This window comes from Glandiceps talaboti, chromosome 7 (assembly GCF_964340395.1).
Source record: "Glandiceps talaboti chromosome 7, keGlaTala1.1, whole genome shotgun sequence".
Classification (NCBI taxonomy): domain Eukaryota; kingdom Metazoa; phylum Hemichordata; class Enteropneusta; family Spengelidae; genus Glandiceps; species Glandiceps talaboti.
The window spans coordinates 25,610,198-25,623,108 of record NC_135555.1 but is presented as its reverse complement, the minus strand read 5'-3'; the positions used below and the strand labels follow the sequence as shown (position 1 = coordinate 25,623,108).

At 36.2% G+C, this 12,911-nt stretch overlaps 1 protein-coding gene across 1 annotated transcript in view; it reads right to left on the bottom strand.

Moving 5' to 3' along the window:
• Positions 1–12,911, bottom strand: part of LOC144438205 (phospholipid-transporting ATPase ABCA3-like) — a 136,359-nt gene that overhangs the window by 16,878 nt on the left and 106,570 nt on the right. The window contains exons 32-39 of the mRNA XM_078127249.1: positions 12,421–12,559; positions 11,362–11,424; positions 9,709–9,907; positions 8,191–8,294; positions 6,366–6,553; positions 3,513–3,579; positions 2,146–2,249; positions 1,619–1,711 (exon numbers count right to left, since the gene is read on the bottom strand). Coding sequence (XP_077983375.1) covers positions 1,619–1,711; positions 2,146–2,249; positions 3,513–3,579; positions 6,366–6,553; positions 8,191–8,294; positions 9,709–9,907; positions 11,362–11,424; positions 12,421–12,559 — 957 coding nt within the window. The remainder of the gene's footprint in view (positions 1–1,618; positions 1,712–2,145; positions 2,250–3,512; positions 3,580–6,365; positions 6,554–8,190; positions 8,295–9,708; positions 9,908–11,361; positions 11,425–12,420; positions 12,560–12,911) is intronic.

Genomic DNA, 12,911 nt, shown 5'->3' with positions numbered 1-12,911 from the left:
CTAGTGTTAGGGTTGAATCATTACTGCAGTGATTACCTCACTGTCTGGAGTAACTACTAGTGTTAGGGTTGATCATTACTGCAGTGATTACCTCACTGTCTGGAGTAACTACTAGTGTTAGGGTTGAATCATTACTGCAGTGATTACCTCACTGTCTAGAGTAACTACTAGTGTTAGGGTTGAATCATTACTGCAGTGATTACCTCACTGTCTAGAGTAACCACTAGTGTTAGGGTTGAATCATTACTGCAGTGATTACCTCACTGTCTAGAGTAACTACTAGTGTTAGGGTTGAATCATTACTGCAGTGATTACCTCACTGTCTGGAGTAACTACTAGTGTTAGGGTTGAATCATTACTGCAGTGATTACCTCACTGTCTAGAGTAACCACTAGTGTTAGGGTTGAATCATTACTGCAGTGATTACCTCACTGTCTAGAGTAACTACTAGTGTTAGGGTTGAATCATTACTGCAGTGATTACCTCACTGTCTGGAGTAACCACTAGTGTTAGGGTTGAATCATTACTGCAGTGATTACCTCACTGTCTAGAGTAACTACTAGTGTTAGGGTTGAATCATTACTGCAGTGATTACCTCACTGTCTAGAGTAACCACTAGTGTTAGGGTTGAATCATTACTGCAGTGATTACCTCACTGTCTAGAGTAACTACTAGTGTTAGGGTTGAATCATTACTGCAGTGATTACCTCACTGTCTAGAGTAACTACTAGTGTTAGGGTTGAATCATTACTGCAGTGATTACCTCACTGTCTAGAGTAACTACTAGTGTTAGGGTTGAATCATTACTGCAGTGATTACCTCACTGTCTGGAGTAACCACTAGTGTTAGGGTTGAATCATTACTGCAGTGATTACCTCACTGTCTAGAGTAACCACTAGTGTTCGGGTTGAATCATTACTGTGATTTACAGGGGTAGGTAATAAATATTAGTCTAGCGCACGATCGATATAGTGACAAGTACAAATATAAAAGTTGTGGGAAAATTCTACATAGTACCTGGTACAAGTCGTTTAGTAACAAGCAAAGTCTATATTGCGACGAACACAAAGTCCTGATTTTCCCAGCGTCCATTGCGTATTCAACATGGCGGCAAGTAACATCGACAATCCTGATGGTAAGAATCAGTCGATTTCTACTACTAAAAATCGAAAATACGTATTCCTATAGCGTGCGTTCTGGGAAGAATGGGTTGGAGGAACAACAGGGAAAATTTCATTGATCGATTCCACCGTTTGTGGGAGGAGTTAGCGAAAAACTTTTTCTACCGACGGATGTCCTATTCTAAAACACACGTCCCTATACGAATGCATGTACATACGTATATTGAACCACTGATCTTCCATCAGCGTACTGTGGGGTTTGTTAGCTGGCTGGTTGTAAATATTGTATGCTTTACTTTTTACATAGAATTTGCAGGCAACATATGGGTTCGTTATTCTGTCTACATAAAATATAGTACTACTGTCAATATTTTCCCGCAACTTTTATATTTGTACTTGTCACTATATCGATCGTGCTCTGGACTAATATTTGTTACCTACCCCTGATTTAGCACATACACCTTTATATGTTTTTATATATGTTTTAAGACAATTACCTGCTTTTGAGATGTTGTGTACTGCCAAGGCACTTGAATTCTCCATTCACCATTATTGCTAACCTTGTACACAGGGCTTCACATTCCTCCATGCTAACATTGAAATAAAATTGTAAAAGATGTAAGAGACCCATGAGAGTTGCTTTCTTGTCGTGCATAAAAATTCCCCCTTTCAATAGAGGCATCACTGTAGCAACATATGGATCAGTTGCTTTCATATTTCAAACAGCTTTTGTAATAAATAGTGTCATTTGCCTATTTGCCTATATGGTCTTTGTTGCTAAGCATATCTGTGTCCATTGTTTGAATGTCTACTCACTTGTCCACCTATCACTGTCATTTTTGCAGTTGTGCTAAAATCCTCTCCCTCCCTCCCCCCCCCCCCCTCTCTCTCTCTCTCTCTCTCTCTCTCTCTGTCTCTGTCTGTCTCTCTCTCTCTCTCTCTCTCTCTCTCTCTCTCTCTCTCTCTCTCTCTCTCTCTCTCTCATCATTATCTCTCTCTCTCATCATTATATGTTGCACCATACCTGTGTGAAGTCAGTACAATTGAACGACCCCCTTTCATTAGGGCAGTCAAAGCATTCCACAGGAACCTCCTGGCTTTAGGATCCATTCCAGTGGTTGGTTCATCCTTAAATGGTAATAAGAAGCAAGTCCACTACAAGTTAATTTATCAAGAAAACTAACATGTCAATCATTACAGTTAAAATTGACAATCCAGGAAGAACTAAATCAGTGCCTAATCTCAAAAACTTAATACCAGGAACAAAACTGGTGCCTCCCTAACCTTTACAGTGATTTTGAAAACTTACCAAGAACACACTTTGTGTGTTACTAACAATGGCAAGTAATTTTGAAAACTTACCAAGAACACACTTTGTGTGTTACTAACAATGGCAAGTAATTTTGACAACTTACCAAGAACACAATTGGTTACTAACAATGGCAATGATTTTGACAACTTACCAAGAACACAATTGGTTGCCAACAATGGCAATGATTTTGACAACTTACCAAGAACACAATTGGTGGGTTACCAACAATGGCAATGATTTTGACAACTTACCAAGAACACAATTGGTTGCCAACAATGGCAATGATTTTGACAACTTACCAAGAACACAATTGGTGGGTTACCAACAATGGCAATGATTTTGACAACTTACCAAGAACACAATTGGTGGGTTACCAACAATGGCAATGATTTTGACAACTTACCAAGAACACAATTGGTGGGTTACCAACAATGGCAATGATTTTGACAACTTACCAAGAACACAATTGGTGGGTTACCAACAATGGCAATGATTTTGACAACTTACCAAGAACACAATTGGTGGGTTACCAACAATGGCAATGATTTTGACAACTTACCAAGAACACAATTGGTGGGTTACCAACAATGGCAATGATTTTGACAACTTACCAAGAACACAATTGGTGGGTTACCAACAATGGCAATGATTTTGACAACTTACCAAGAACACAATTGGTGGGTTACCAACAATGGCAATGATTTTGACAACTTACCAAGAACACAATTGGTGGGTTACCAACAATGGCAATGATTTTGACAACTTACCAAGAACACAATTGGTGGGTTACCAACAATGGCAATGATTTTGACAACTTACCAAGAACACAATTGGTGGGTTACCAACAATGGCAATGATTTTGACAACTTACCAAGAACACAATTGGTGGGTTACCAACAATGGCAATGATTTTGACAACTTACCCAGAACACAATTGGTGGGTTACCAACAATGGCAATGATTTTGACAACTTACCCAGAACACAATTGGTGGGTTACCAACAATGGCAATGATTTTGACAACTTACCAAGAACACAATTGGTGGGTTACCAACAATGGCAATGATTTTGACAACTTACCAAGAACACAATTGGTGGGTTACCAACAATGGCAATGGCAGTGCTAAGTTTTCTTTTGTTTCCTCCACTGAAACAGAGAATATTCGCCAGAGTTATCAACATGTAGATAGTGGATGCGTCATCAGATATTGACAAAATTATGCATCTCATTGACAGCAATAGGAATAAATGAACATTTGATATTCTCAGTGTTTATCTCAGACTCCAAACCATTTATTTGGCAGCAAGGAGGTGGGGTTGGGTTGCATTATTTTACTGGAGGTAAAACAGTTAACAAAGAGTGCAAAACTTGTTGTATTTTGTCTACTTATTAATAAGGCTACCATTCTTACTTTTATTACAGACACTAATGTGATACCCTTAATGTTGACTTACTAAAATGACACAAACTATAACTGTTATTGTAACTTGTACATAGGCGATATGATAGTAGTGATATAGGGTATATGATAGCAGTGATATAGGGTATATGATAGTAGTGATATAGGGTATATGATAGCAGTGATATAGGGTATATGATAGCAGTGATATATGGTATATTATAGCAGTGATATAGGGTATATGATAGCAGTGATATAGGGTATATGATAGCAGTGATATAGGGTATAGGATAGCAGTGATATAGGGTATAGGATAGCGGTGATATAGGGTATATGATAGCAGTGATATGGGGTATATGATAGCAGTGATATAGGGTATATGATAGTTGTGATATAGGGTATATGATAGCAGTGATATGGGGTATATGATAGCAGTGATATAGGGTATATGATAGCAGTGATATAGGGTATATGATAGCAGTGATATAGGGTGTATGATAGCAGTGATATAGGGTATATGATAGCAGTGATATAGGGTATATGATAGCAGTGATATAGGGTATATGATAGTTGTGATATAGGGTATATGCTAGCAGTGATATAGGGTATATGATAGCAGTGATATAGGGTATATGATAGCAGTGATATAGGGTATATGATAGCAGTGATATAGGGTATATGATAGTTGTGATATAGGGTATATGATAGCAGTGATATAGGGTATATGATAGCAGTGATATAGGGTATATGATAGCAGTGATATAGGGTATATGATAGCAGTGATATAGGGTATATGATAGCAGTGATATATGGTATATTATAGCAGTGATATAGGGTATATGATAGCAGTGATATAGGGTATAGGATAGCAGTGATATAGGGTATATGATAGCAGTGATATAGGGGATATGATAGCAGTGATAATGGGTATATGATAGTTGTGATATAGGGTATATGCTAGCAGTGATATAGGGTATATGATAGCAGTGATATAGGGTATAGGATAGCAGTGATATAGGGTATATGCTAGCAGTGATATAGGGTATATGATAGTTGTGATATAGGGTATATGCTAGCAGTGATATAGGGTATATGATAGCAGTGATATAGGGTATATGATAGCAGTGATATAGGGTATATGATAGCAGTGATATAGGGTATATGATAGTTGTGATATAGGGTATATGATAGCAGTGATATAGGGCATATGATAGCAGTGATATAGGGTATATGATAGCAGTGATATAGGGTATATGATAGCAGTGATATAGGGTATATGATAGCAGTGATATAGGGTATATGATAGCAGTGATATAGGGTATATGATAGCGGTGATATAGGGTATATGATAGCAGTGATATGGGGTATATGATAGCAGTGATATGGGGTATATGATAGCAGTGATATAGGGTATATGATAGCAGTGATATGGGGTATATGATAGCAGTGATATAGGGTATATGATAGCAGTGATATAGGGTGTATGGTAGCAGTGATATATGACAGCATGCACAACATATAAAAAAAAATATGTATCACAGACACGGAAGAAAGAAATCAGCAATAGACCCTTTCCCATTGTCCAAATGGGCACGGCAGTGCAAGACTCACATGCAGACCCTGCACTGCCCAATGCTCCGCCCTGTTTGCAGTACACGCCCTCGCTGGTGGCTGGCAACACTAAGTTACCACGCCTTCCATGACGTGACGCCACTTAAACAGGTGAGTGGCTTCACGACATGGCTGTTCGCCTGCTACATAACATAATAATATTATGTAAATTCATCACCATGTCAAAATACACACACAAGCTGCATAAACCCTCATGTAAATGTCAGAAATGTTGCAACTATGGAATGAAGTATCTATTTTTCTGACAAATATCCCAGTGGGTAGGATGAAAATCCCTGAGTGTGACGTACTACAGAGTCATAGAACACAACTTGACCTATCGTCAGATTTTGTCCTACAGTGCGTAACTTTTTCCATATTTCTACAATTTTCACTAAAACATGCTCATTATATAATCATAAATTTGACCGTTCCTAAAAGGTAAGTTTTAAAAAGCAATAACTCAACTAAATCTCTCGATTTCAAACTGTTTTCATAAAAATTTTCACTTCTGCTCAAAGATGACTCATTCTGACCTTTGACCTTTACCAAGGATGTAGTGTTGCTATAGAAACACAAAAAATGATGGTTCCCAAGAGCAACTCACATATCACTCTGTAACTTCCAGTGTATGTTTGAAAGAAAGGAAACCCTTGCAGCCTACCCGAGATGATGACCGATCTCGTAATCCCTTCATTAACACCTTGGAACAATACCTATACCCATTGCTAATCTGTTTCTTTCTTGTCTGTGCATGTACATGTACATAGGGTATATGATAGCAGTGCCTAATTTTCAGAGCTCTCTTTTACACAGGTTCCTTGATGTAGCATTGATAGAAGTAACATTGCATGTCTTTCCTAAACAAAAGGAATGCAGCAAAGATGAAATTAGCCTAGGTATATAAAATAAATGCATTTACCTGTAATTACCACATAATTTATCAGCCCACTGGCCAAGATTAAGGTGTTGTATTGTTGTCATGACAACTTCATCAATCTGTTTACTTGGAATACCCCTCAGCCTGGCAAACATGACCAATAGTTCTCTACCAGTCATTCTGTCAATTAAAGCATCAAACTGTGGACAGTAACCAATTCTCTGTTGTACCTGTATACAGTTGAAAGTAAAGACAAATGAATGATAGGTGGTGTATTAAAACTAGTGCCACTTAGTATAGTGTTTTTATTTATAAGCTAAACCAACAAGCTTTACAGTACATTGTACACTAGGGTAAGGGTAACCATATTTGGTTTGTTTCTCATTAGCCGACCTACCCCAAATTTTCATAATTTGTAGGACAGCACCCTCATTATGGATGTTATTCAAGCAGGGGGGGGGGGGGGGGGGGGACTGAGAACACGCCAATTATGTAGAGAAGCTGGGAAAAGGGTTTGTTACCAGAAACCCAATAACAAGAAGATTGAGAGGAGGAAAAGGAGAGGCAGAGAAACATGAAAAAGGTGAATTTTTTTAAAACTTTTTTAAAAGAAAAAATGACCCATAGTTGCCATGAAAGTAACAAGAAACATAAAAAATACTGCCAATGGCATTGTAGCACGACTGTACAGTTTTTAAAAATGTGTATCCATATGCTAGTCCATGCTAACAATAGGTGTTCATTTGCTGAATGACTATCCAGTTGCCTATCCAACCATGTTGCTATATTTGCAATATACGCAATCATTTGGCTGTTGCTATGGACGTGGTCATGTTGCTAGATATATTTGCATATATTTTTTAATGTTTTTATTCACTTGTGTATGAATTTCTGATATTATCTTTGCAATATACGGGATTACTTGGCTGTTGCTATGGGTGTGGTCTTGTTGCTAGGCAAATTTACATACATTTTTTGAAGGTTTATCCAATTTTCTCTTAATCCCTGTTATCTTTGTGAAACACACGACCGTTTGGCTGTTGTTATGTATGTGGTTATGGTTGCTAGGGATATTTGCATACATTTTTTGAACGTTTACTCACTTGCCTACCAGATGATGTTGTTGTTTGACCAAAATATACTGCCACTTGGTTGTTGCTATGGGCATGGTCATAGTTGCCAGGGCCAATTGTGTCAAAATGTTTTGAAAATCTGCAGAATAACACTTCTAGAAACATCTCACCAAGTTTCAGTCTCATTGACCGAGTGCTTTTTGAGATATAAATTTTTGACAAAAATTCACATTTTTACACCTAATTTGCATATTACCAATGAGATCATTATATGCTTAATATTTCTTCATCTATACACCTACAGATGCATCCCTGTTAAGTGTCAGCCCAATCAGCTAAGTAGTTTTTGAATTATAGGATTTGACCAAAAAGACACATCTTTAGCCCTAATTTGCACACAGACAGAAAGACAGACAGACAGACACTTTGCCATGCCTATAGCACTACTGAACCTTATTAGTTCAGTTGTGCTAAAAATAGGGTCACCCTATAATGAATGTATGTATCAAATTACTATGAAATGGAAGGTTGTATCCTTTTAAAATGTTGCCTAATTGCCAATAATCATTAAATATGAAAACAACTTATTCAATTGAAAAGCCATATTCATCATGTCAGTGCAGTAAGGTCGTATCTGTTATACAATTGTATAGCATATACAACCTTACTACATTGTGTCCTTTGTTAATATCAATGTACGTGTCAAATTACATACAATTCAAATCTTGCATTCTTTAAGATATAGCCTGTCAACAATGTTGTTACTAGTTGATACGATGTCCAATAATTCTAACCTGTCGTTTGTGTGTCTGTATGTTGTATCCATCCATATAAGCAGTTCCAGCAGTGATAGTTACATCTCCTGTCAACATTCCAAATGTTGTTGTCTTTCCAGCACCTTTAAATTAACAACATTGGATAGCCAGGTTCAACATTTCTCATTTCACTTATTACTGTTGTTATTATATACATAGATCCTCCATACATTTCATATTACATGTACTAGACTTAATTCTGACATTAGAAATATAGTTATATGGTCAGAACTACTTTGAATTGTTTGTAAGTATCAATGTTGTTGTTGCTAAATGCGAAAGTGTAAGTCATAATTTTGTGATATAATACATCTGTGAAATAAGGCTTCGGTTATAATTGATGATTTTTTTAATATTAGACGTGATCATCAAAATTAACAGTGGATAAAAACTGCTCATGCTCAGTGACATCACCTTATCATAATAGAAAAAATAGTGGGTCTATGTATATAATAAATAAATAATTTCCCAGTATTTCTCATCCATGCTACATCATCTCAGACTCATGATTCCCCTATGTCTGTATCCTTCCTATCAGCTTGGAGGGATACGGCCGACATGACAGGAATCATTCATCCTCGATGACATAAAACTCATTAGGAATACCAGGGGATTATAATATAAATACATTTACAAGAAAATACATTTAATATGTAGAAATGACATAACGTAATGCTTGTACATCCATATCTTCCATAACATTCAACATTAGATATTTGACTTGTTTCACATAAAAAAAGTTAGTTTAAATTTATCATATTTGCTAATTTTGCACCCCAGCTATATCTGTAGCTATATCCTTGTATTAAACCATCATAAAAATCTGACAGTATATATCAATCACACCACACACATTTAGTACTGTAAGCCAGGGTTTAATTTTCTCTGTGAATGCTGGGTGAGTTTGTCATAACACATCAAAGGTATAGTGGTTATTAGAATCAAAGGTATAGTGGTCATTAGAATCAAAGGTATAGTGGTCATTAGAATCAAAGGTATAGTGGTTATTAGAATCAAAGGTATAGTGGTTATTAGAATCAAAGGTATAGTGGTTATTAGAATCAAAGGTATAGTGGTCATTAGAATCAAAGGTATAGTGGTCATTAGAATCAAAGGTATAGTGGTTATTAGAATCAAAGGTATAGTGGTCATTAGAATCAAAGGTATAGTGGTCATTAGAATCAAAGGTATAGTGGTTATTAGAATCAAAGGTATAGTGGTCATTAGAATCAAAGGTATAGTGGTTATTAGAATCAAAGGTATAGTGGTTATTAGAATCAAAGGTATAGTGGTCATTAGAATCAAAGGTATAGTGGTTATTATGATCAAAGGTGTAGTGGTCATTACTGACTATAATTTCACACAATAATCTAACTTTAGTAAAGTTTCACTTACAAGTCACTGTAATATCACACACTAATCTAACTTTGGTAAAGTTTCACTTACAAATCACTATGATTTCACACTATTCTAAATTTGTAAAGTTTCAATACTTACCGTTAATACCCAGTAGACCAAAACATCCTCCCCTTGGTATAGCCAGACACAATGAGTCAACAGCTGGTCTAGGAACTGATCTACACGAACAAATACCTCTGTAGACTTTGGTCAGGTTCTTCAGTACAACTGCCATCTCACCAATGGTATTCTTGTCCATTTGACTGATATGAGCTCTCTCCTGACTTACATCTGCATCCTTAGATCAAAATCAACACAGTGAATAATACACTTATTTATAAGTTTTGTATTAAAATCAACAAAGAGAGAGAGATGCTGTGATAGAGATAGACATACATACATACATACATACATACATACATACATACATACATACATACATACACACACATACATACATACACACATACATACATACATACATACATACATACATACATACATACATACATACACACATACAGAGACAGACAGACAGATAGACAGACCGACAGACAGACAGACAGACAGACATACATACATACATACATACATACATACATACATACATACATACATACATACAGACAGACAGTCCCTGACAGGAAATGCCACACAGAAAGACATGCAAACACACAGAGAGACAGACAGGCAGGCAGGCAGGCAGGTAGATAGACAGAGACAGATAGATAGACAGACAGACAGACAGACAGACAGACAGACAGACAAACATGAATATACACTAAGTTTTGCAACAAAGAGAAATACAAACAATGTGACAGAGACAGACAGACAGCCAGACAAGTAGACACTGACATAGTCCCTGTACGCAATTCCACACAAGACAGACACAGCTTGACAGACAGACAGACAGACAGACAGACAGACCTGAGAAAATAAAAGCGCCAATGGCTTTATAGCACAACCGTTGTCAGTACACTTTAATTTTCTGTGATGATCATGTGGTCTTGTTGCTACACATATTTACATACATTCTTTGAAGATTTATTCGCATGGCTTCCCATCCATGGTGTTATATCTACAATATACACCATCTATTTAATGTTACTATGGGCATAGTCTTGTTGCTAGGCATATCTATACAATTTTGCAGTGCTCATTCATTTACCTTCCTGTCACCATTGTTATTTTGGCATTATATGTCATTGTTTACCTGTAGCTATGGGTTTGGTCTTGTTCCTAGGGGCATTTACATATTTTAAAATAATGTTTATTCAATTGCCTAGTACCCATCCCTATTGTTATAATTGTCAAAAAGACTTATCATTTGAACCTTATCAGTTCAGTTGTGCTAAAAAAAGCTTTAGCTGAATTGGAAGATAAATAAATAATCTTTTAATTATACTGGATAGTTCTTTAAGTATATAAACACTTCTCTCTGAAGAAGTCCAGTGAGGGCCATCCCTCATGGGTTCAGTGATAATGCAGGAGGAAACCGGAGTACCCGGGGGAAAACCTGCATTATTCGGTTGAGTCAAACTGAATGACACTCTTCTTACTTACTGCGTGGTAAATTTAATCAAACCCTGAATGGGGTTCAAACCCCGACTGCAGTGGTAAGAGGCAAGTGGTTTAACCACTCGGCCACCATCAAGCCTAAAGGAAAATGACAATTAAGTGATGCCTAACTCATTTAATTTCTACTTCAACCCGACAGTTGCAGTGTATGCAATTACAATTAATTCATCTTACCTCTGGTGTGTGTTGTTTATTCTTTAGAATACTGGCAGATCGGGATGGTATGAAGAAACGAACCTGTTAATAAATTAATCAAAATCATATCATATTTATTTCAATCTTCTTTTTATGGGTGAACTTATGTTAATGTCACACAATACTGTAAACCCAAACACTGTTGTCATTCAAAGAAAATATCAGATTATTTCATGGAAGTTAGTAAATGTGAAAACAGAGTACATAATGCTCTCTGGGATTTGAAAGAGTAAATTGGGATAAAACTTAAAATCTTGGTTGTTTTACATGGTACATTCCATTTTACTAAATGGCTTTGATCATTGTGCTAGGTTTGATTTGTCCATATACCGCCATGTTAACAATTTGACAATGTCAGCCCTAGCATCTCTTTTAACTCCTTGACATTATTTAAGGGCCTGTCAATAACACTTTGAATTCTCACTTCAAATAATTTTGACCGTGCCAATAGCAATTTTGCTAATAAGCAGATGTAATGTGAATTATTTCAGTAAGGACAAAGCCTTTACAGTTTTGCTCCTGCATTGTCAGATGCAAAATTCTGAGATATAAAAGCTATCATAAATGTTATACCCCCATAACTAGCAAATCAATTATACCAAACTATATGAAATTTTAAGCTTGTAAACTTACAGTTTTGCCTAACTACCAAGACTATTGTCAATTATGCAAATGAATTAAGATTATAAGCTACATCAAGCTTTACTGGACATATGCACTTTGTTATCATCAATGTACGCAAGAAATTAAGATTATAAGCTACATCAAGCTTTACTGGACATATGCACTTTGTTATCATCAATGTACGCAAGAAATTAAGATTATAAGCTACATCAAGCTTTACTGGACATATGCACTTTGTTATCATCAATGTACACAAGAAATTAGATGAAATTTGAAGTTTGGATTCCAAACTTATAGTCTAATCAAAAATAATTAACGATAGAAATGTTAATAAATGGTCAGAGAGAGACACACAGAGGAGACACTCAGACAACCAAATTACATAACCTTCCTTAGAGGAAGTAAAACACCTACCTCAATAAGAAGAACTAGGATGAAATAGACCAATCCTTCAACTGCCAAGTAAGTACAGTGTTTACCAACTCCAGTATCAGCCCATTCAAAGTTATTATTAGAGTACGTGGTATTGGAATACTCACAGTACAATTTAGTCCTGTACAGATAAATTATATTATTAGGATCAGATCATGCTTTGAAAGCTGTGACTGTCACCAAATTACATACAACCCACAAATATAGAGTCATATGGGTTATAGATAGAAATAGATATAGAGTCATATGGGTTATAGATAGAAATAGACTCTAATATAGAGTCATATGGGTTATAGATAGAAATAGACTCTAATATAGAGTCATATGGGTTATAGATAGAAATAGACTCTAATATAGCGTCATATGGGTTATAGATAGAAATAGACTCTAATATAGAGCCATTTGGGTTATAGATAGAAATAGACTCTAATATAGAGTCATATGGGTTATAGATAGAAATAGACTCTAATATA